The sequence below is a fragment of the Erpetoichthys calabaricus genome, chromosome 5 (assembly GCF_900747795.2).
Source record: "Erpetoichthys calabaricus chromosome 5, fErpCal1.3, whole genome shotgun sequence".
Classification (NCBI taxonomy): domain Eukaryota; kingdom Metazoa; phylum Chordata; class Cladistia; order Polypteriformes; family Polypteridae; genus Erpetoichthys; species Erpetoichthys calabaricus.
In genome coordinates, this window is record NC_041398.2 from 8953823 (window position 1) to 8980193 (window position 26371).

The 26371-nt window shown below is 40.2% G+C and overlaps 1 protein-coding gene across 1 annotated transcript in view; it reads right to left on the bottom strand.

Annotated features, from left to right (window-relative positions):
* Positions 1–664: 664 nt before the first annotated feature.
* Positions 665–26371, bottom strand: part of LOC127527811 (zinc finger protein 91-like) — a 136787-nt gene continuing 111080 nt past the window's right edge. The window contains exons 2-4 of the mRNA XM_051927693.1: positions 4438–4982; positions 794–1282; positions 665–693 (exon numbers count right to left, since the gene is read on the bottom strand). Of these exons, the coding sequence (XP_051783653.1) occupies positions 665–693; positions 794–1282; positions 4438–4852 (933 nt within the window). The 5' untranslated portion in view covers positions 4853–4982. The remainder of the gene's footprint in view (positions 694–793; positions 1283–4437; positions 4983–26371) is intronic.

Here is a 26371-nt window from a genome sequence, read left to right on the forward strand (position 1 = left end):
CTGATGTGACTTTTTATGGCGCTTTGTTGTAAGAACTGCTTATCACATTCAGGACAACAATAAGGTGTACCTCCAGTATGAGTTCTGATGTGGGACTGAAGTGTGCTTAAATATAAGAATCATTTCTCACATTCAATGAGGTTTTTCTTCACTGTGGATTTTGGCATGTCTGTAAAGACCATTCTGGCTTGTATAACATTTGACACATTTAGAACATATATACTGCATTTTCGCTTCAGTGGGAGAGTGTGTGTTTACTTGAAAAGAGCAAATGTTTAAAACCTTTTTCCACATTGAGAACAGCAATATGGCTACTCTCCAGTATCAATTTCTGTGTGCCTTTGAAAATTGCATTTGTCAGAAAATTGTTCGGCACATTCTGGTCAATAATGAGGTTTATCATCAATGTGGATTCTTCTGTGCCTCTGAAGATAGCTGATACGTGAGAACGACTTTCCACATTCTGAACAGCAATGAGGTTTTTCTCTTGTGTGGATTCTTCTGTGCCTCTGAAGACTGCTTCTCCTTAAGAACGATTTACCACATTCTGGACAACAATGAGGTTTTTCTCCTGTGTGGATTATTCTGTGCCTCTGAAGATAGCTTATACATGAGAAGACCTTACCACATTCTGGACAACAATGAGGTTTTTCTCTTGTGTGGATTATTCTGTGCCTCTGAAGACAGCTTCTCCTTAAGAACGATTTACCACATTCTGGACAGCAATGAAGTTTGTCTCCTGTGTGGATTATTCTGTGCCTCTGAAGATAGCGTATACATGAGAAGACCTTACCACATTCTGGACAACAATGAGGTTTTTCTCTTGTGTGGATTATTCTGTGCCTCTGAAGACAGCTTCTCCTTAAGAACGATTTACCACATTCTGGACAGCAATGAAGTTTGTCTCCTGTGTGGATTATTCTGTGCCTCTGAAGATAGATTTTACAGGAGAAAAACTTACCACATTCATAACAACAATATGTTTTTTCTCCAGTGTGAATCTTCATATGCTTATTAACATCACCTTTCTGTGTGAATTGTTTGCCACATTCCAAACAACATTTTTCTCCAGTGTGAACTTGGATTTCTTTCTCCACTTGCTGTCTATCAGTTTTGATGGCTTCTGTCTGTGTTACTGAAGTAGCAGGGAGAGAACTGCACTGAAAAAAGGTTGCTGTCAGGTTCTCTGATCCTCTTGCTGATTTCTTCATACCTTTCTCTTTGTACTGAAGACAGAGCTGACCAAATGAAGGCGGAGAGAAGCTGCCATTCTTCTGTAAATCTGAAAGAACACAAACTATTGTTTTCTCCCTGACATCTTAATCCAAGGCGACTTGCAATATCTGAGACACAATTGGTTACATTTCTCTCATTTTTCCAAATGGATAACAGGCAGGTCACATGACTTGCTCGTGGTCACATGGTGTCAATAGCTGAATTTGAACCTGCAACTTTAGAGTTTGATGTCCAAATTCCTAAATACTACCCACTTTAAAAAAAAATGAAACAGTACAAGTGGTGGCACACTGGTTGGAGTTCTTTCCTCACACTGAGGTGCCATTTATGGTCTGGCCACTCCATGTGTGTGGTCTTTACAAGATCTGGTGCTGTCTGTTCAATTTCTCTACCTTTTTCTCATATGTGAAAGACAGGCCTGATCCGATCAATTGATCACAAATTAAAATCAGCCAATGTTCACTCCAAATTAGCTGATCTTAACATATGATCTGGAATGATGAAAAGCATACAAGACAAAGTTCAAACATTACCAAAATACAGAAACACGTCCTCGCCAGTCTAACAGTTTGTCTACCTACAAGAGAAAACGAATTTGCGGTTTGTAATATTTGTGCAAAAAGATATCATTCATGGATCCTCTTCTAACACTTCCAACAATACAAACCTTATTCTTCATCTGAGAAGTCAACACAAAAGGGACTGGTGTGAAGAACGAGCTGCTCAAAGGCTGAGACGACCAGCAATCTTAGTCTAATTCTTTCTTCTTTGCATTTATATAGTGCTTTTCTCACTGCTCAAAGCGCTCAGCAATTTCAGGTTAAGGGCCTTGCTTAAGGGCCCAATAGAGCAGAGTCCCTATTGGCATTTACGGGATTCGAACCGGCAACCTTCCAATTGCTAGTGCAGATCCCTAGCCTCCGAGATACCACTCCGCCTTTAAGCGCCTACTCAGTCGCCTACTCTCAGTCACCCTCAAATAATGGCAGCACTTAGAAAACTCAACTTTATAATACTGACAGCAAGAACGCCAAAAACTTACTGTGACAGCCACATTCAGTTCTGGAAGATGTCACCTTGTAGATCATTTAGATGCACGATTCCATCTGCCAGTAACTGTTTCTTAACTGATTTATTTGTATAATTAATTTAATAGGCATTCGATGTTTTGACTAAAATCCCTCTTATTAGCCTTTCAGTGAATGTGTAGGTAGATGGGAGGAAAGGGATACAGAGTTTTACCGAGCTGGTACATAAATATAAATCATTATCAAGTGGACATCGATTAGTTAGAAATTGTAATCAGCCCTATTATTTGCTTGTTGGGTAGAATGGTAAGAGTATAGTTTTTAGAAGTAAATAAAATACTAATTATGCATAATAAGCATTGTGTGTGAATAGTCACTATACAGTTACGAATTATGTAACAGATATTATTATCATAATGATTTTTTCCCCAAATTAAACAATGGTACAAGGACACGTATTTCACAAAGTGCAAATCTCAAACACATAAACTGCTTAGTGCCGATGTCTCGACCACACAGACACACTCGGAGAGACAGACGACAGCCGAGAGATCCAAAGAAACTCCCCGCCAACAGAACTGCAGAATGCATGAAGAAATTTTCAATGAAGATAAAAACGATAATTGAGTCAGCAGCACCAGAGGTCAATCTTTATCTCTGTGAACCTTATACCACAAGAGATGCTGGGCCAATGGCTTTCTGGGAGACCAATAAAAGTTGTTGTCCTACTTGTTCCCTCTTTATATGAGTGGGGACAGCGAGGGTCTGTTCAGTACAGCAGCACAAGTCGTGGATGACAGGAGGACCAGACTGTCCTCAGCTAAGAATATAAGCATCTCTGCATGTTCTAAGAACCTGAAGTGTTCACCAAGACTGTCTCGTTTTTCTTCTTGTCGTAGTCGATGGCTACAAATATCAAATTGAACATTTTATTTGATCAGAAATGTGGAGTATGATTAAGACAGGCCTTTTGATTTATTCAGCTTGTTTTTGCTCCATTATGTGTGCATTATGGGTAAATGTTCTTTGTGTATGCTGTATGCAGTAGCACTTTATTATGGAATGTGAAGTTTATGCATGGCTAAAAATACATTTATTATTTAAAAAAAAAAGAAAAACAATATTATTATTATTGATACCAGCAGATCCTAATGGAAAGGGTGATCAGTATCAACTCTAAAGACTCCGATCAGAGCCTCTCTACCCAATAATGTGTCTGAATTTGGGTTTTCTCTTCTTAATCGTAATGTATGTGATGACATTTACATCCTCTAGAACCTAATCTGGACTAAAAATAAACATACAAATATATTCGCTTGTGTTATGGGGGCACAATGTTTAGCACAGCTGCTTAACTGTTCGGGTGTCCGGGTGTCAAATCCTGTCCACACTTGTTCTACATAGGGGCTCTGAATGGTGTTTCTGGTTATTCTGGTTCTTCCTCTCATCCCCTAAAACATGCAGGTGAAATGGAGTGGTGACTCCAAACTGACCCGATGTGACTGTGGGAGATATTAGGGCCCAAGATCATCTCCAAGTTAAGATTTCACACCACTGCCAACTTGTCCAGGCCATGCTGCCCCAGCAGGTTCAGGCTGAGAGCAGAACATAAGATGCTGAAAGAAGAACCTAAGACCCCCTGAATTTCATCATGGCTTGTATAGGGTAGCTCTTGTCACTGTTAACGTCAAAGTGCATGAGATAACCATTAGAAAGATGAGGCACATATTAGGTGTGCACTAGCTTGAGCAAATTCACTCTTATTTAGTGTACAGGGGTGAGGATTTGATTCTTATTTCTTTTTGTGGACATTTCTGCCATAACTGCCATACAATTTAAGAAATATACATGTCTTTAACAAATATGACTTTTGATATTTTCATTGAACGTAATGCGCTGTTGGCCTAACATACGTCACAGCTTCAGTCAAAGCTTCTTGATGTTCAAGTCGTGCACGCAACACTTTAGGTGTTTTCTTATTCACCCAAGTTATTCTAATTTATCATTTATTAGGTAACCTATTGTTTGTTATCATGGGACCAAGCAGGTGGTCTTTATCCAAGTTCAATTAACTGTGTATTCCACTCTCATTTCAATCTTCTAAAAACATCAAAGCATCCACTGTTAGAATTATAAACACTCTCTTTCTTTTATATTTAATCACATTACTCACTTATTCCAACACTCCCAGGTGACTCTTCTCCTTCTCTCCCATTTCCTTCTGTGATTTTCTCTTCAGACTCTGATAACTCTGATTTCAGCTCTACAGAATTCTCCTGCGTAGCCAGTCGTCCCGAATTAGTGGACCAGGGCTGCACACTGGATGGAGATTCTTCACAGGCATCTTGCTTGAAAATATCCTCAGCTTCATGCTTTTGAAGTTCAAGAGCAATGGAGAAATCATTCAAATCCTCAGCTTTAATGGCAGGAGTCACCTCCTTGCACTCCTCCTCCTCTTTAAAAACTGAAATTCTTTCTTTGTGATCCTCCAGCGTCACACACACATCCTCTGGTGTGAGCCACTCACAGTCCTCTTCTTTAATGTCCACCGTTCTTTCATCCACGACATCATCTTTGGCAGAGGCCATGCTGTGTGGGAAACTCTTCTCTCTCTTTAAGTGTCTGCCCTTGTCTTCTCAGATTCACTTCTCACATGGACAGCCCTGAGCTGGAGTCCATTAGACACCTCAGTGTATGGCCATGTGAAATGGGAAAGCCCTGTGAAAAAAAAAAATTGTTGGTAGAATTAACTTCATAAAGTCAGTAAAAATAATGAGCACACTTCAAGGTCACAGTGCCATCCATGAGGTTTGGTTCAAAGACATCTTTCTCTCGATTTCCTCCTCTGCCTCACAGTTTAAAATTACAAATCAAACAATTCAGATGTGATCAAAGTGCACTGCAGACCTTCATTAAAGGGGATTTGCATACATTTCAGTCCCACCATGTAGATATGACAACACTTTATGTACACGGCACCATCATGTATGGACACAGCAATGGCAGGTCTGTTAAAGCGTCATATTTAGGGCTTTGTTGGATATCCTCACTAGACCTGAACTGCGCATTGGGAGCTTCATTCTGTTAAGTTGTTATATTCTATATCTTATATATGTGCTCCTATTTGTGGGATTACGGGACTGCATCCCGACTGGGATTAGGACATTTGGGGTTTGAGGAGAGTGGGTTTGTTGGAGGTTACTCGTGACGGGTGTGTTTTATGGGAGAGAAGAATAAAAAGTATGTGGCTAACATCAAAGGTGTTGTGTTGTTATTTAAGTTTAACATTCGTAGTCGAGGATGGCTGATAATTATAGAATCCTGACTGCATTTGACAAGAGAAAGGCATACGAGAGCTGAAAAATGAAGATTTAATATAAACACGGGTTACTGAGCTTAGAAATAAAAAACACGCACTTGGGATTGGACTGTCGCTTACAGGGACAGCATTGAGAAGTTAATTTGAGCAGAAGACCTGAACAAAGATGAAGGTGCGACTATTCTGATAGAAAGGCTTGATGTCGTGTTTAAAGGAGAAAAAGGATCGTATCTATGAGGCATATTCAGATTTTACAGAGTTAAAAGGGCGAGTGCAGTTTCTATGGTGGATTATATCATCGATTTGGAGCAGAGTTATTCCTGATGGGTAATTCAAAGTCAAATCATCACACTTTTGGAGCTCATCACCACAGATTTTTAAAAAAAATTATTTTCTGGAGATGTTCATCACACTATAAGGTAGCTTTAGTAAAAACTGGCCAATTATAAAATATAGGTTTTTTTTGCTATTCAAATTTTAATATTATAATCACTCATAACATGGCCACTTTGTCATTTTTGGGGATAGCATTAAAACGATACGAGAACCATTTCTGATCAACTTCTATTTATGTAGAAATAGCCAGTCAAAGTCCTAATCCAGCACAGTGTTCAAACTTTGTGATCTTAAATCTCCTTATTATTGTTGATCCAAGACACGAGCAATTTCAGTTCCATGGGTCACTCAGATGACCAAATCAGCAGGCCAAGTCTTGTTAAAATCTGTGACGATGAGGTCCATAAGTGTGATGATGTGACATGGAGTGACCTGCATGTGTAGATACAACATGGCTGTCCCTAATGCTGTGTGAGCTTTTAAGCTGCTGGACACGGCGTGTTTAGAATCAAACCAAAGGCAGCTGGCATTAACAGCATGTATGGCACTTACTTTTGCTTCAGTGGAATTGGCGCAATGAGAATTTTTGTAGAAAAGTCAAGTCTGGTAACAACAGGCATTACTGTCACACATGAAACTGCGTATTTCACCAGTCAGACAACACAACAGGTGGCATTGGCAACGCAACCAGAAGAAGTTGCCATTGCCAGTCAATAATCTGTTAGACAAATATGGTAGGAGATCAAAATGCATTATCATCGTCAGAGCACTGGGCTAAAGATTGCACACAAATAAATGAACAGGTGATAATAACAGAGGAGACTGGAAAATAGAGGACTGTGAAGAATGAAACATGACGTCATTTACAAAGGAATCAAACTCAGACACATTTAGTGTTTTGGTCGAATCTTAGGATTTGCAGTAATTGATTCTACTGGCACACTCACAGTCTATGGAGAGAAATGCTTAGACAACGACATTAGTCAGTCTGACCAGAATTAAATCAAAAAGCTGAGGAACTCAAACATTTCAAACAGCAGAGCTTTCATATTTGGAGGTGATAAAGCTTCCTATAAAGATTGGAGAGACACGATGTGGCACTGAAACAGAAGTGGTGCCAGCTGAAATGCCAATGTTGTTCAGTAAAACATCCTTAAAAAGGGCAGGGACACTTTCATATAATGAAAACGACAAAGCAGTGATGTTTAATCAGGCAGTGACTCTTGAATTAACCAGCTCTGCTCATTACTGTGTGGACATCTCAGATAAAGAAATAAAAACGATGAGCATTGTGAACGGGAGAATCTAAGAATCTCAGAAAACAGGAGTACAGGAGAGAAGCCAAACGCTTTGTTAAACCTTCGCCTCCAATGTGGACCTCCTTCACTGGACCGATTACATAAACTGCTTCATTGCTCAGGAAGCAAAGACGCAGAGTGGGCTTCCTTACTTAAATAAATTGTTGAGAATTGTGAGACTCGCCTAAAATTTCCCTAGACCCAGTGCCAACAAAACTAGTAAAAAGTGCAATGGATGTTCATGCAGCGCCTATTCTAAACAATATCAATAGTTCATTATTGCATGGCACAGTACCAGATGCACTAAAAGTGTCAGTCATTAAACCATTACTTAAAATGTCAGACCTTGACCCACACATACTAAATAATTATAGGCCTATTTCAAATTTACCCTTTCTCTTTAAAATACTAGAAAAAGTAGTCGCCAATCAGCTTCAGTCACACCTTACGCATTACAATTTATTTGAGAAATTCCAGTCTGGTTTCCGCACTTGTCATAGTACAGAAACGGCACTAACGTGAGTTCTAAACGACATTCTGATAATACTCTGATGAAGGAAACTCCACTGTAATTATGTTGTTGGACTTAAGTGCAGCATTTGACACCACCGACCATTCGATTTTACTGCACAGGTTAGAAAATGATGTTGGGCTTACAGGCACCGTGCTCACTTGGTTTTGTTCTTATTTATCAAATCGATTCCAATATGTACAGAAATGTGCTGACGGTACTCCATCATTATACACAGAAGTTCAATATGGTGTCCCGCAGGGCTCAGTACTGGGACCTTTACTGTTTTCACTTGAAAGGCTTCCACTGGGATCTCTCATTAGGAAACATCATGTTAATTTTCACTCGTATGCAGATGACACCCATTATACCTTTCATTTTAATCAAATGAAGTTTCTCCAATGTTGTCTTTAATTAGTTGTATTAGTGAATTAAATGAGTGGATGGATGACAACTACTTCTCTTTAAACACAGATAAAACAGAGATGTTGTTAGAGGGAATGACGCTGATCATAACAATATTTTGTCATCATTTAACTCAGTTGGAATCCCCATTAATTTCACCGAATCAGCCCGCAAACTCGGGGTACTCTTTGACTCTAGCATGTCATTTAAAGCACATATTACAAAGTTGTCCAAAACATGTTTCTTCGATCTCAAAAATGTTAGGAAATTAAGGCACTTTCTAAATAAACAGGATTCTGAGAATTTCATTCATGCATTTATTTCTAGTAGGACTGACTACTGCAATGCGGTGTTCACTGGCTGTTCAAACTGTTCTTTATACAGCCTCCAGTTAATCCAAAATGCGGCTGCAAGAATTATTACAAGAGCAAGAAAATACGAACACATAACTCCAGTTTTAAAATCCTTACACTGGCTCCCAGTTAAGTTTTGGGCAGATTTCAAAATCCTCCTTTTAACATATAAAGCATTAAATGGCCAAGGTCCGGCTTACTTGTCTGAACTTATCATGACTTACAAACCTGAGCGCACATTAAGATCTCAAGATGCCGGTCTGCTTATGATTCCAAGGATTAATAAAATAACAATGGGAGGTCGAGCTTTTAGTTACAGGGCCCCTAAACTGTGGAGTGGTCTGCCTGCTACTATAAGAGATGCCCCTTCAGTCTCAGCTTTTAAATCCCGGCTGAAGACTCACTACTTCAGTTTAGCACACCCTGACTAGAGCTGCTGATTAACTGTACAGACTGCATCTCTGTTGTTAGTCATTAGCACTTAAACATAAGTAACATGACAGTTAGAATTGGATACTAAACCTCACCTATTTGTTTCTCTTCTCGGTACTCAAATGTGGCACTTGGTGCCACGGCCCACCTGCCAAGTTGTTTTGCCTGCCTAAGGTAAAGTCATGCCTGATGGAAGATTGCAGGAATCGTGGGAAAGAGGGGTCCTTTCATCGGATTGGCTGGCTCAGCGCTGTTTCAGCTGTGGAATGGCCAAATTGGGGAGGCAGCTTGAAGGATGAGGTCTCCGGGGCTCTAAACAAATCCAAATCATATTATGTGATATCATCTACTGTTAAATTCTGCTATGAACTCCTAAAATTTTTATTTTTATACTGTATTGAGGATTTGTTCTGTTCTGTGTACTGTACTGTATTGTATTGTATTGACCCCTTTCTTTTTTGACACCCACTGCAGGCTCAACCTACCTAGAAAGGGGTCTCTCTTTGAACTGCCTTTCCCAAGGTTTCTTCCATTTTTTCCATACAAGGTTTTTTTTGGGGGAGTTTTTCCTTGTCTTCTTAGAGAGTCAAGGCTGGGGGGCTGTCAAGAGGCAGGGTCTGTTAAAGCCCATTGCGGCACTTCTTGTGTGATTTTGGGCTATACAAAAATAAACTGTATTGTATTGTAAATACGGCAAACTCAAAATCAGAGCAGCTGTTGGTTTGCCGCTAGCCTATGAATACAATGAAACTGCGGCTATAGACTGACATGAACGTCAAACAGGAGGACGGGGTCTTCACATCATTGACACATTCACACGTTTCAGTGCAGGAAGTGTTGTAAAGACAAAGAGACCATCAGAAATTGTGAGACAATTCATTAATTCATTCTCAGATAAGAGTACATGGAGCTCCTCAGAAACTACTTAGTGATAATGGTGGGGAATCAGGGAGATGGCAGAGAATTTTAACATTGAAACAAAGACCACCGCTGCATACAGTCCCAGGGGTAATGGACTACTTGAGAGACACAATCAAACACTCACAGCAATTATACAGAAAGTGATAAAGAATACTGGATGTGACTGGTTAGTGCCAGATTAGCGCCACGGGGCACTGACGCTAAAGAATACCATGCACAATATTTATGGGTACAGCTCATATCAGGCGGTGTTTGGTTGAAATCCAAATCTTCCTTGTGTTCTCATGGACAGACCACCCGCCCTAGAAGGCACCACTAGGAGTGTGTCAGTGGAGCACATATTCCAGCGCTGCACACTCCAAGAAGAGCATTTACTGAAGCCGAGTGTTCAGACCGAATACGGAGAGCACTCCAGAGACAGGTTAATTCTGAAAATGATAAATCTGAGACAAAGCTGACGACAAAAGAGTGGACTGTGCAGAATGGAAGGGACCTGCAGATGTCACTGGACAGGATGGAGTTGTGAAATGTGTCAGACATGGAGGTGCTCTTGTAAGGGCCCACCATTCTAGACTACGTAAAGTCAACGGTAAAGGTGACAATCGACAAACAACCAACAGTGAGAGAGAGATGAAGAGAGAGATTTATCTAACACTACATCAGATAATGAAGACACTGGAGATGAGAAGGAGACTCTAAACTCTTCAGTCCCAGTAGAAGATGTCGATGTTGAAGTTGAGCAAACTCACAGGTTAAGACAGAGTCATTGTGTTTGTCTACAAAAGGGGCAAAATGTGAGATATGTGGACAGAGATGGTGGCATACACATAAAGTATTAGATTGGGCTGGCAAAGCAGAAATTGGTATAATTTAGAGTTTACTGATCCTGACAGCATTGCTGACACAGAAGGGTCTGTTGGCACATCAAGTGTGGATAATCTGCAAATTGAACCAGAAACTAATGAACTGCAACTATGGGACTTGTGTGTGGAAATCACGGAGATATCAGCTGAGTCAGCAAAGCAGGAAGAGATAAGCAGCTGGGAAAGAAATGAAGCATTTGAGGAGGTGGAAAACCACAAGATGGATATGACCTTTAAAAAGAGACTTCAGCAGGAATCGCACCTAAAGACCACCTAGTGGCACGAGGGTCTGATGGGCAAGATAGGAGTGGGCTCAACAGGGATTCACCAACATGGACATCAGAATCTGCTCACCAAGGTCTCTGAGGCGGCAGTGCCACTTAAACAATGAGGACAGACAGTTGAGCTCCAGCCCATAATAGTCGAGTCGCGGCTCTGCAGCTTTCACATTTTGTATTTTGATGGCTGCATGTGGTCCGACACAAACAGCTCCGATTGGCTTGAGTCTTGTTCTTCATTTAACACGGCCATCTCTAGTATGCCAAAGTATCAAAGTGTACAGAAATACTGAACGTAGCTGCAAAGGATAAAAAATATTAAATAAAACAATACCGTTACAAATATCAGAAAAATGTACTCGTAATGTCATACCAGCTGTAGATTTTACTGTATCCCTCCAGCCGCACTAGCTTATGTAATGTTTGTACTTTTTATTTCCCATTAAACAAATAAAAATCTCCCTGTTACAGTGAAACCGCACGAGCATCTTTCCTAATAAGAAAATATATATATAAAAAAATAATTATTTTTAATAGCTCTCAGTATGAGACAAACTGCTGGAAATGAAACCTGAAGGCGCCCTGTAAAGTTACACCGTGCGACGCCACTTCAACAAAGTTGACCGATGACAGCTTTAGAGGAAAAAACACAAAGAACACGCAGAGCTAGAGAAAAATCAGAAATGAACGACGGGGCCGTGCGGGAGCGAGCGGCTGAACAAGCGCGTGCCCGATGGACAGCACAGTTCGGAGCATGCGCGACATCAAAAGGAGAAACGTGTGCACGTGCACGAGCGCGACAAAAGCAGAAACAATCCGGAGTTAACGCGCCTCCGCCAAGTCAGATGTTACATTTCACGGGACACCGAACGGATAATAAATTAACGCAGCAGTAGTAAAAAAAAATAAAAGTGCGCGACCCCCGTCATCCACAGTAAACTCCTGAAGGTGCGATTTGCTGTGCCGCCCTCTCCACATAGCGCTCAATCCCCATCACTTAAAGGCGAACCACGCGGCGTCAGGCACCTCCTCAAATTTAAAGTCACCCAGCATGTCGCGATCTTCCTCACTGCTGACATTCCCACCCGTACATCGATCCCCACGTTCGACTTTGTCTCACCTTCCGCACCTTTACTTGATCTTATGGCCGTGAAGAAATCTGAGCACGAGGGTCTCTTAAGACCAAACTAGTGATGGGCTGCTGGATACTGACTTTTCGAGCTTTCGAAGCGCCGCGGTCTTGCTTGTTTGAAATACTTGTCACGTGATTTCGAGGCACGCTGGCGTCATGACGTCATTGATATCTGCGCAGTCAGCGCTGCTGATTTGCTCAGCCCCCTCATCTGCTGAAGGACTTTGGCTAGAAGTATTAAAGCTGTTATCCCTGCTGCATCTGTAAGGTGTGCTGACGCGAGTTTAAATCCTTGTTGCGTCTCGCGTATGGTCTCTTCCAAAAGTTAAAAAGGACTTTTTAAAAAGAGTTATGTAGTATTTGTCTGTAAGTTAATAAATACGTTTAGCAGACATTATGAACGATTCACATGGGGCACCTTGTTCCTTGCTGTAGAATCGTGTCCACCTAGAATCTGTAACAAATTAATAAGCATTTATTTACGTAAAGCAGCACTTATTATAACAATCCAGCGTCACCCCATGTCGATCATATCAGAGAGGCTAAGAAACACTTCACCAAAGCCGACTTGTATAAGCGCACGACAATCCTCATTAAACGTTTTTATCTACTCAGTGATTCCCAGATTTGTAGCTGATTTGTATTATTGATTTCCAAAAAGCAATGTGAGTAAAAGCGAGCTCTGCATAACTAATCACAACTGTCTTTAAAACAGAATCAGTGCAATCGACAGCGTCTTCTGCAATTTAGGGAAAGCCTCGGGATTTCTGCGTTAATGAGACAAAAATGTTGAAAAGAAACTTTGCGAAATTCATCCAGAGGTGGACATAAAGATCACTCAAGTACTGACAAGAAGGAGCAGCTGGATAAGCACATCTGGAGCCAAACTTTCAAAAACATCTGACTTTGTCAGCGACATCCTTTACTTGTGAATTCGTTTTTTCAAAGGGGGTTAAATAAGTAGTCTTCAGAAGTGCAGCACAACAAAGTAAATCATTGATGGAAATAGAATTCTTTAAAGACTAAGCTTTTGTGTTTTCTTAGACCATCTTCACTCCCACAATCCCCCGCAGTCACTGACACGTTTAACGTTCTCTGCTCCTCACCTGTCGTGTTACCCAAAGCATCAGCACGGAGTTTCATTGAAGGCTTTACCGTCCGTCCTGTCACACACATAAAATAAGACACACATGTCCTCTACATACGTGTTCAACAACAACAACAACAACAACAATAATAATAATAATAATAATAATAATAATAATAATATGGCAATAATGAGAAAAAGCTGAAGATGGGAATATTTATTCGAAGAGCCCTCATGGTATCAGGGTGAGGAGGTGCCTTGTCTCCCGTTACGTGAGCTCGTCTGTCGCCCCTCACTTACACTGGCACGCGTTACACTGGGGGGCAAATGCAATGGAGAATACCGACAATGTACACCTTCAGAAGTGGAGTAAATCGACTGTACACTGAAGCATTCCATTGCCAAACGTAAAATACAAAGGAGAACATTTCAGATAAACGATGAGTTTTGTTAATTATAAACAATGCACCATAACTATTATACGTGTTGTTACTTTTTATTTATTCTCAGCAAACGTTTCATATTTACATGGGACATTAATATGGGTGGGCGGCACGGTGGCACAGTGGTAGTGCTGCTTCCTCGCCGTTAGGGGACCCGGGTTTGCTTCCTGGGTCCTCCCTGCGTGGAGTTTGCATGTACTCACTGTGTCTGCGTGGGTTTCCTCCGGGCGCTCCGGTTTCCTCCCACAGTCCAAAGACATGCAGGTTAGATGCATTGCCGGTCCTAAAATTGTCCCTAGTGTGTGCTTGGTGTGTGTGTGTGTGTGTGTGTGTGTGTGTGTGTGTGCACTCCCTGCAGTGGGCTGGTGCCCTGCCCAGGGTTTGTTTCCTGCCTTGCGCCCCTTGTTGGCTGGGATTGGCTCCTGTAGACCGTCATGACCATGTAGTTCGGATATAGTGGGTTGGATAATGGATGGATGTTTAGAATAATTTTGATTAAAATCGAAATATTTTAATGAACAAACTGAGACACATTCATGCAGTCTCTACTGACACGATGTCACGAAAACAAAGAAACAGTACAGTCCATGCAAACTCACGGCCTCCTTGATTTTTGACCTTATGATTAGTTGTCAATATCATATAAATAAAGCCATTTTAAGAAGATGACAAGTCTGCTGCAATCAGTTCAATAAACGCTCCATTTAAAATGTTTGCATATACAGAATATAAAACAGAATCTCAATGAAGCGGGACTGGTGAGTAGTAACAAATAATATGTGACACTGAGGAATTATAATTCAACAATAATGTCACACTACATGATAACGTGCAGTGAATACACTTGACTTGATTATACTTTGTTGACCCTTGACCTTGACCTTTGTTGACCATATATGTGTACAAAATTGCAGGTGTGTAGGTCAAATGGTTTGGGAGCTGCAGGTGACTGTAAAGGCACATTATACACAACCATGATTTGACTTTAATTGGTTAACCTTTGACATTGGAGGTCAATCACTCTGAAAGTGGACAGCAGAGGCCACATAATATAATATGTATACCAGATTTTAGTTAAATAGATCAATAGGTCAAATTGTTTGAGAGCTACAGTGTTAAATGTAAGGACTCATGTGTCTTGGTGACAAATAACCTCGTGATAAACGATGTTTCTAGTAAATGCTCTCTCACTTCCCTCAATCAGCTTTTACTGTGATGGTGAATTTAGGACTCTCACCTTTACATCTTGTGATCATCGTACTCTTCAAAAGGCAACATACAGTTTTCCATGTCCAAAAACAGGTTCTGGTAAAAAAAAATTCCAACTCTGTCGAGTGTCTGTCCCTGGGACTTGTTTATTGTCATTGAAAAAGCAAGTTTTATAGGGAATTGTCTTCTTCTCAGCTTAAATGGAAAACCGGTATCATTGCTAATCAAATCTATCCTTGGTATAAGCAGAACATCAGCTATACTTGAGCCAGTAATAATCTCCGCCTCAATTACATTGGGTTTTAGATCTCTAACAATAAGTCATGTTCCATTGCACAAACCTTGTTTACCATTTAAATTCTGCATTAACATAATCTTCAATTTCAGACTATGTGGAGCAAACCCAGACGGAGAAAGGGTATTGAAAAACTCAACAGGAAAGTTATCTCTTTCATCATCATCATCATCATCATCATCATCATCATCATCATCATCATCATCATCATCATCAGTTTGTATTGAGTCATCGCTCAAGTATATTACAACGTTCATTGACATTTTTTTAAGGACATCCTTGATTAATTGATCAACATCGGAATTTTCAGGGCATAAAATTGCCTTTCCAGTCATATTCCTAACCATGTGTGGATTAATACTCTCTCCAAAGATTTCAGTTGCTAATGAACCATGACATAAATACTCATTCGGTATTTCTACAATATCTTCATCTGAGTCACAATCATTGGTAAGACTTCCGTTTCTAAGCTTCATTAGCCATTCAGTGAACTGTGGATCAGCTGATCTCATGTTATTTTTTAGAGTGAGCCTTTGGAAGTCTTTGAAAAACGTATTGTCATGCAAACTTGCTTGTAGGATTGCTTGTTTTGTTCCGTGTTTAATTATAGTGAGGCACTGGCAAAAATCGCCTCCCATCAGTAAAACCTTTCCTCCAAATGGAATTTTATTTTTCATTACGGTTTCCCGTAACATTCTTTCTATCGCATTTAGAGTAAGTCCTGACATCATTGAGCTTTCATCTATAATCAAATGCTTGGCCTGTCTAAATAAACTTGCAGCTACACTATTCTCGGTTATAGTTAAAGTTGTATTTTCTAAAATATTCGGACCAAGTCCATACTGAGAATGGGAAGTTCTCCCTCCAATTAATACATTAGTTCCAATTCCAGTTGAGGCAGCAGGAAGAACAATTTAATTTCTTCCTCTAATGTAACGCATCAGCGTCTTATACAAATTAGTCTTACCACTTCTACCAGGACCATCCAAATAATAGCATTTTGCATTGTTCTAGTCAGACATGGCTGTGACTATTTTGTCGAATGCTAATCTTCATCCATCCGTCCATCTTCTTCCGCTTATCCGAGGTCGGGTCGCAGGGGCAGCAGCTTAAGCAGAGATGCCTAGACTTCCCTCTCCCCGGCCACTTCTTCTAGCTCTTCCGGGAGAATCCCAAGGCGTTCCCAGACCAGCCGAGAGACGTAGTCCCTCCAGCATGTCCTGGGTCTTCCCAGGGGCCTCCTCCCGGTTAGACGTGCCTGGAACACCTCACCAGGGAGGCGTCCAGGAGGCATCCTGATCAGATGCCCGAGCCACCTCATCTGATCTTTGCTCTTGATTTAAAGTTTGTATCATTTGTTCTGCTGTTGTTTGTTCAATTGCACCATTAAATACAACCCTAGTCAAGGTGGGAAGACTTATAGGAGGATCGGGCAAATTAAAATTCAAATTACTCTCTTGGCCATGACTTCGAAAAATAGCATGCAGCTCCTTAAGGGCATACATTTCACACTGCGTACATTCACCATCTCCATTATGTAATGTCATGCAAAAATCTTCAATCATATGTATCTTAAACTTTTCCCACAGCTTCTCTGGTTCAGTTGGTGTTCCAAACAGACAAATATATGTGAACAGATCTCTGATCTGTCTTGGCATATTAAACACAACTGCATCGGTTAATGTGTTTCTCATACTGTGTCATCTATGAGAAGCCCACGTTGCTTTGCAGCTTCCCGGAAACTGGAACTTATAGCTTCATTAAATGACTTCAGATAATTGTAACTTGTAACAGAAGATGCAAAAAATATCTTATGCTTACTGTATACATTCTTCCAATTACTTTATGTGCACCTTTGTGCCTTTTCTGACACTTACAGTTTTTTTGGTTCCACGTATGTTTTGGAATATCAAAGTAGTTAAATTTTCGCACAGAGGGATCTTCTCTGTTGAGTTTAAACCAAGCCACGAGTTTAGTGTTTTTGGTTTCAGATCGTGTAACAGCAATTTCCAAAATCCCTGCACCATCTGGATTAAAGTAAACAGGTTGCTGATCGGGCAAATGAACTGGAAGTCGTTCTATAGTATGAGATTGATCCTGCATTTTCATACAGAATAGTCTTCAGCTAGCTTCTGGAGCACTCACGTAGCGTGAGTCAACAAAGGTCTGTGTCTCATCGTGTGTTTGTGGATGTCTCCTTTACTTCCACACTTGCACAGTCGTGGCCTTTATAAAGGTACTTAAACAGATATTTGACACTAACAATCGAGGAACATATTTCTATGTGTATATGACAATTATACTTTAAACTTAAAAATGAGTTATAAGGCACGATTCATGAGTTATCGATTACTCCATTTATTACGCCATTTATTAAAGCAGATGTGCCTGCTTGTCTTCTGTATATAGGATATCTGTAAATATTTCCCAAAGTGCGTTCTTGAAATGATTTAGGAAATCGTTTGGTGCATTTTCCATCTAACATGCACGGACTATTTGGATTTTCGTTTCCACATGGTTGATGTACCATGTAGCTTGTGACGACTTTCCACAGTCGTGGATTTTTTTCTTTATCAGGTAATTCAGCACATATAATTTTGTCAATGTCTTCTTCTGTATTAGGCTTATGGTCTTTACCAAGAATGAGTAAAATATGCGCATGTGGAAGACCTCGTTTCTGAAATTCAATGACATGCACATATGCATCCACTAATCCGAAGGCATGATTCTTAATTAAATCATCAAGCAAACTTTTTAATTTTATGCTAAAAACTCTTGCTACTAAATCAGGTCGGTGTTCAACTTTCTGGCCGAGTTTCAAGTTTTCCTTTATTTCTGTCCATTCAGGGTTACATGCAATTGTAATAAACAGAGCTGGCTTTCGGTATTTAGTTACAATACACATAGTATCTTGGTATCTTTGTACCATCTGCCTTGGACTACTTTCAAAACTTGAAGGAAGTATAGAAGTCTTACCTGGTAATAAGCTTTCATTTCCCCTTCTGGTTGCCAGATAACCTTGAAGTACATTGTACTGGTCAACTTTTAATTTTGGCTGATTCATTCTGGTATAATTCAGGCGATTTGCTTCAGTCTTTACATAAGCATCCACTATATATTTGCTGTGTCAGTTTTCCAGCATTATGAATAAGGTTAAATGTTTCAGCTCTTACAGCAAGCCGGTAACAATAATATTCTCTTTGTGTAATACGTTGTCTCTTGCCCGCATGATTTTGTTTCTTTAAATCTGTTCCCCATCCCTCTTCCCCATTTGGAAAAAGTAAAGGGTAGGTCATTGGATCTAAATCTGGGTTGAGGATATTTATTCTTTTGATCGCAGCGTGATCATTTTCAGTTGGTCTAGTATAGATCAGTAAATCTCTTTAAAATGGCGGTTCTCCGTCTTCATTAGCAAATATTATGGCAATTTCATTAGCAGTAGCATTGTTATATCTTCGAGGATCTTTCTTTCGATCCTGTCTAATTGCCATTATAACATTTGTCAGGGGTTGTCCTGTTCTTTGGGATTCTCTAATGACTTCTCTTTCAACCTCATAGAGCATTTTATATGCCTCTGCATAGGGATTTTTCGACATAATCTTAGTCAATTCAGTCATCACAGTTTCATCACAGTGCATGTTTTCAGGTGACGATAACCGTTGTTTTGTTGCTTCCTCCGTGTCCAGCATATATAATTGTGCACATTTCCTTGGTTCACCCTCAGCAGGATGCAATGTTCCAGTTCTGTGATAAATTTGTCCATGGATTCTAAAGCAGTATGGACCAATTCCTGGTGGTTTTGCAATATTGGCACCCATGGATGCAAACGCAAATGAACTATTAATGGATCATATATTTTCCATAAAACTTTTAGAACTTTTTTCTTTTCCTGTCATCAGATCGTACAAATATTTTGGATAGCGTATTTAGCATTTTCACTAATACTCACATTTTCATATACTTTTTGCTCATTCATTTCATGAATTGGAAAATCAATGCTTTCTATCGAAATCGTTCCCATTTTGCAACACTTGGAGAACTCCATTCGGGCAGATGCCTCAGCCTGAAAATGTAAGGCATTGCATTTACTGCAAACTTTATTCATTGCACCACAGGAATGTTCAAGTATCTCATTTTCGTTGCTTACTGCCGATTGAGCAAATTGTTGAATTGAGTGCATTCGGTTAATATTTTCAAGAGTTCTACTCTGGCGTCTTTCTTGAATATCCATTACGGTCTCATTTTGTCATAAGCTGTGCCTACTTTCCGCGTTTTGTGTTAAACGATATACTCTCTGGTCATAGCTCTCGTTTGTTCTAACTATTCTCATGCGATCAGCGTCTCTTTGTCGTCGCTGGATGGCGCTGTGCTCTGTCTCATTTTCCTTTGCAATTCTGGCACGTTTGACCACTAATTGCCGACGTTGATTAGCCTTTTCTTCAGTCTCATTTGCTCTTGCGATTCTCTTTCGCTCAATGTCGGCCTGTCTTCGTTGTATGGTCTGTTCTTTGCTGTCATTTGCTCAAGCAATTCTCTTTCACTCTGCATCAGCCTGTCGAAAATATTGAGTGTGTTCTTCATAGTTTTCATACTCTTTCATTTGCTGCGAAGTTAATGCACTTGCTGCTTCCTGAGCAGCTTGATTTTTCTCTACTCTAGCAGAGCCGGCCCTAGACAATTTCGGACCCGAAGCAAACTGGTCCCGACCCTTGCAGCTAGGGGGTTCCGGGGCAGAGCTCCAGCCGCCAAGCGACTTCCTGCATTCTGAGCTGCAGAAATTCATTTTCCCGGCATCTACAACCATCACTTTTTGACGATTTCCATTCGACACTGACAACCGTAACACACTGACAGGAGCCAAATTTGCAGGCTGTCAGCGCAGACTGTCGTACAAGGCCCTGAGTGAAGGGTATGAGTGATGGAGGTCGGAGTGGGCCCGCAGAAACGTCTTTAGTGACGATACATTAACAGATAAAGCTACATTTTAGCCAGCTTTTGCTGTTTCCACCAGGCAGCACGTGGAGGTAAATAGCTAGGCCAAGCACTTTTTTTTTGCTTTTTATATATTTTTTTTATTTTATGAAGATGAGATCCACATTATTTTGTTTTTACATTTTTATTCGGTTTTAAAGCTTGTTTTCATACTTTCGAGATATTCAGATTTCTGTATAAAATAACTTACCAGCAGATATTGCAATCTATTTCACACAAAAGACACTTTTCGAACCTTGGCACTGGCAAACTCATGAACAAGTTCAGAATAATCAAGACATTCGACTATCTCTTGCTCAATTGGAAGTTCAGTCCTGGTGCTAGTGCTGCTGCTGCTGCTAGAGCTAACCATTTTCGTTAGGAAGCGTTGCAAAGCGCCTTTTTGGGTAACGAAGAATTCATCTTTTGCTGCTTTTTCTTTATATTTTTGAGCACCTGATTTATATTTCTTTGGCGGTGGAACTGAAGACATTTGGAATACAATAATTTCAAACTGTGGAAATTCGGCAAGGCCTAACTACTATCTAGTTAGGCGGAGTGGTGGCTCTGAGGTTAGGGATCTGCACTGGCAATCGGAAGGTTGCCGGTTCAAATCCCGTAAATGCCAAAAGGGATTCTGCTCTGTTGGGCCCTTCAGCAAGGCCCTTAACCTGCAATTGCTGAGCGCTTTGAGTAGTGAGAAAAGCGCTATATAAATGCAAACAATTATTATCTACAAGACGTTCTTTCTAACAAAATGGAAATATATTGATATGAAGGAAAGTGATGGCTTTACGAAGAGAAGGGCCCCTTTTATGCTGTGTCGAGAATGCAGTGCGGCGGAGCGGCCCTGACTGAAGCGTAAGTGGCCGCCTACTGAGGACAGAGGCACAGATGAGCCGTGGAGGCGGCAACAGGCGCGTGGGCCTGAGTGAAGTGTAATGAAGATTGGAGTGCCGAGTGGAGATGTCCATGTGGAGTAATTAGGTGATGGAATATGTTGCCCGTGAATTATACATATAAAAAAATTAGTAATAGAGGTTGGAGTGAAGGAGTCTGTTGCTCCATTGGGCCCCCCGCAGCAGCGTTACATCACAGGGAAAAAAAAAACCTCAGGCGCAGTGGGCCCCCTCCAGCTGTGGGCCCAAAGCGGTCGCTTCGCCCTAAGGCCGGCTCTGACTCTAGCAGCCTGCTTCTTCTCTTCTTTTGTCGGCATCTTTTCGTGTTTAAATTGATCAAGTCAGTGTTTGAGCTGCAATTTCTTAGTGCATTTTCTTTAATTGTTCACTTAAGCTGGCACTTAAGTCTTCAATCTGCCTCAAGAATGACTAAAGATATGAAGAGGTAGGGGAAGTGACCGTGAAGGTGGTAGGGATGAGAACGGCGCCCATACACATATGCCGCAAGGCCGCCCTGTTGGCCGCTGCAGAGAGTTGATTCTACAATAATAAAAAAAGAGGAATAACCTTGGAGGTCAATCATCACCCCAAAAGCGGGTCTTTTGTCGGCATATTTTCGCATTTAAACTTATTAAGTCAGTGTTTGTGTTGCAATTACTTAATACGTTTTCTTTAATTGTTCGTTTAAGCTGGCACTTAAGTCTTCAATCTGCCTCAAGAATGATTAAAGATATGAAGAGGTAGGGGAAGTGACGACGATGGTGATAGGAATGAAAACCGCGCACGTACGCATGCGCCACAGGGCTGCCCTGTTAGCTGCTGCCAGGAGTTGATTCTACAATAAAATAAAATAAAATAAAAGATTGGAGGTCAATCATTACCCCGAAAGCGGATAATAGACGTCACGTAGTATATGTGTAGCACATTTCAGGTCAATGGGTGAAACGGTTTGCGAGCTATAGGTGATTTAAAATCCTGGACAGACAAACGAACAGCCACGGTAGCGTATTATTTAGAAAGATTGTTCCTGAAAAACTTCCAAACAGCTGCAGCTGCATTGATATATCATCAATTTAACATAGTACATATATACATATAAACATACAGTGGTGTGAAAAACTATTTGCCCCCTTCCTGATTTCTTATTCTTTTGCATGTTTGTCACACAAAATGTTTCTGATCATCAAACACATTTAACCATTAGTCAAATATAACACAAGTAAACACAAAATGCAGTTTTTAAATGATGGTGTTTATTATTTAGGGAGAAAAAAAATCCAAACCTACATGGCCCTGTGTGAAAAAGTAATTGCCCCCTTGTTAAAAAATAACCTAACTGTGGTGTATCACACCTGAGTTCAATTTCCGTAGCCACCCCCAGGCCTGATTACTGCCACACCTGTTTCAATCAAGAAATCACTTAAATTGGAGCTGCCTGACACAGAGAAGTAGACCAAAAGCACCTCAAAAGCTAGACATCATGCCAAGATCCAAAGAAATTCAGGAACAAATGAGAACAGAAGTAATTGAGATCTATCAGCCTGGTAAAGGTTATAAAGCCATTTCTAAAGCTTTGGGACTCCAGCGAACCACAGTGAGAGCCATTATCCACAAATGGCAAAAACATGGAACAGTGGTGAACCTTCCCAGGAGTGGCCGGCCGACCAAAATTACCCCAAGAGCACAGAGACGACTCATCCAAGAGGTCACAAAAGACCCCAGGACAACGTCTAAAGAACTGCAGGCCTCACTTGCCTCAATTAAGGTCAGTGTTCACGACTCCACAATAAGAAAGAGACTGGGCAAAAACAGCCTGCATGGCAGATTTCCAAGAAGCAAACCACTGTTAAGCAAAAAGAACATTAGGGCTCGTCTCAATTTTGCTAAGAAACATCTCAATGATTGCCAAGACTTTTGGGAAAAAACCTTGTGGACTGATGAGTCAAAAGTTGAACTTTTTGGAAGGCAAATGTCCTGTTACATCTGGCGTAAAAGGAACACAGCATTTCAGAAAAAAAACATCATACCAACAGTAAAATATGGTGGTGGTAGTGTGATGGTCTGGGGTTGTTTTGCTGCTGGAAGGCTTGCCGTGATAGATGGAACCATGAATTCTACTGTCTACCAAAAAATCCTGAAGGAGAATGTCCGGCCATCTGTTCGTCAACTCAAGCTGAAGCGATCTTGGGTGCTGCAACAGGACAATGACCCAAAACACACCAGCAAATCCACCTCTGAATGGCTGAAGGAAAACAAAATGAAGACTTTGGAGTGGCCTAGTCAAAGTCCTGACCTGAATCCAATTGAGATGCTATGGCATGACCTTAAAAAGGCGGTTCATGCTAGAAAACCCTCAAATAAAGCTGAATTACAACAATTTTGCAAAGATGAGTGGGCCAAAATTCCTCCAGAGCGCTGTAAAAGACTCATTGCAAGTTATCGCAAACGCTTGATTGCAGTTATTGCTGCTAAGGGTGGCCCAACCAGTTATTAGGTTCAGGGGGCAATTACTTTTTCACACAGGGCCATGTAGGTTTGGATTTTTTTTTCTCCCTAAATAATAAAAACCACCATTTACAAACTGCATTTTGTGTTTACTTGTGTTATATTTGACTAATGGTTAAATGTGTTTGATGATCAGAAACATTTTGTGTGACAAACATGCAAAAGAATAAGAAATCAGGAAGGGGGCAAATAGTTTTTCACACCACTGTACATTATATACATCAACTGTGCTGAAAACAGTAGTAGAGCAGCGGTAGCGTTGCCGTCCCATAATAAGGCATACGTGTGTTTGGGTCCCTCGTCCATACCATACCATACCATTTTTATTTGTTAAGCGCTTAAAAACACAGCATTACAACTGACCGAAGCGCTGTACAGTTAAAACAAGCAAGACTAAAAGCAAAATATTAAAAACAAACATCGAGTATGAATTGTTACCCCAAATAGTCTGTTTTTCTTTTTCTTTCTTTTTTTTTTTTTTCATTTAACAGTAAATCCCACCGAGGACCGACAGCGAGCAAGGCGAGCTACAAAGTGGGGTCGGATCGCCATAAGCGGCCAAGGGCCACACACCCCTACGTGAATGGGCATCTTGCTTTATGTTTATAACAAAACTAATCATTTGAGTGACGATTTTAACTGTTATGTGGTTGTTGATTGCGAGTTTGAGGGTTTAATCTTTTAAAGATTAAATTAATCAGGTGGAATGTGTTCTTACTTTGAGTGTGTGTGTGGGGGGTCTACACGATAGATGTGTTAGTGACTGGGATTGCGCCTCTGTAACTGGAAGATTGCTTAGGAGTGATACAGACAAGACAACTATCATATGTGTTTAAGGAAATCTTTTATTATATATTATTATGCTGTGACTATGACGACTTGTTACTGATCGTCTGCCCGGACCTTGATATTCACGACGGATGGAAGTTGCTCGTAAAGTCAGAGGCTTTTTTCCACATCAGGTCCAGATGTGTTTATCATCTCATCTTTTTTCTCAAATGTGCTTACCTATATTACGGCAAAGTACAGGGATAAACCTTTATTTTCCATCTACTCCATTTTAATTAAGTCAGAAAAAAGAAAACATTTAAGGGTAAATAACAAGGCTCGTTTTCATTTTTTTAAACTACAACATTAGGGTCGTGAAACCCCAAACGTCGGGCTATTAATTGTGATCTCAAGAAAAGATGAGGGTTAATAATAATACTAATAACAGGATCAATAATAATGATACAATGGAAAAGTTAATATTCATTGAAAGAGCCGGGGCTCTAAGAGTGAGGCGTCTTATTTTGTTTAACTCTAACTAACGTATAGTGCATTTTGACTGTCGGCGATAGTTATATCAATATATATGAAAGCCGCTGAACGAACCCTTCTCTTCGTTGCCAGTCAGTAGCAGCGATAAAATAAAAGCAACACAGTTTTAACAGACGCCATTGAAGTTGATCATGAGTCTGTAACGTGTATGCAAATGGCCAAGAGGTGTCACTAGAGAGCTGAGTGTCAAATGCTTCGAAACTTCGATACGATTTCCGACACAATTGATTCAAATATTTCTATAGTTCGTGAGGCTTCACTCCGCCCATCACTACTAAAATGTCTGCGATTAATTTTTTACGCAACCCCTAATAGTGTTTTAATTTATCCAGTTAATACGGTGTCCCCAAAAGGCCCAAGTAGATTGGACAAGGGTCCGTGCTGCAGGTTGAAGACTCGGCCTTCCACAGTCCGTAGAAAGAGAAGGAGAAGAGCTGCTGTACAGTTTTTCCAATTCGAAAAAGAAAAGGAGCTGAAAACGTTTTCCGCCATGGAACAATAGCACAACAGAACCAGGTATGGACTCACAGAATAAAAAGCTCAGTATATTTAAAGAAACTTTAGATCCATTAAACAAAACTAATGAGATGTACGATTATATACTTTATAGCGAATCCAAGTGTTCTCGGTTTATCGTCATTAGTGACATATCCTATTTTTAAGCATATCGTTTTAATTATTTTTTACCTCTTGTATTATTTCTTTTTAATATTTGCCATATTATTTCATCTATATTAACTTTTTCACTTATTTATGAGATGTTATGTAGAGAATCTGCAATGTTAGTGTACAATATGAAAGTTTTTTATGTTTATCGTCGTCATTAACATTTATTAAATATCTTCGTTAACTTGACTTTTCTGTAGTTAACTTAGCTATTTATAAAAGCACGTTAGCGCTTTCTGCCAAGTTAGTATTACGTGTTATTTTTGTCTTGATGTCCACAGTCACATTTCTCCATAAAGGCAGAGAATATTAAACCAACTTTGATTACATTGATTAAATAACAAAATTAATCCAAGTGCCCCCTTTGTAAAAAGCAGAGAGACCACAGCATCAGAGTCATAGAGACCACATTGTCAAGGAGTGTGTGCTTGTAAACAATACTGACGTTTAGATTTCTGAACTGGAACTTTTTAAATACAGTTTAAAAAGCGGAGCTAATCCTGCATTTTCCGTTGTTTGGCAGGTTTTACTATTTACAGATGTAACACAGGGTGTGTCCCCAGTGGCCATTTCCATTGTTGTTTTTGTTTAAAAGTCATTGTGAACAGTTTACTGTATGTCAGTATTTGATATTTGTCTTTGATTCATTGTTTTATCCCTTGTATTAGGGCCTTCCAAGTCAGATGAATAGCCATGACTGTGGAACTGTCAAGTTGCTGGTGTGACCATTTCATAGTGTAACTATCTTTTTGTATCTGTCTGTATTTAATGTTGTGTCCAGGTCTCCAAAGGACCATTTTGTGGTTTCTCAGTATTTCGTCCTCAAGGCTCCCTTCAGTTTTAATGAGTTGTGTCTCAACTTTA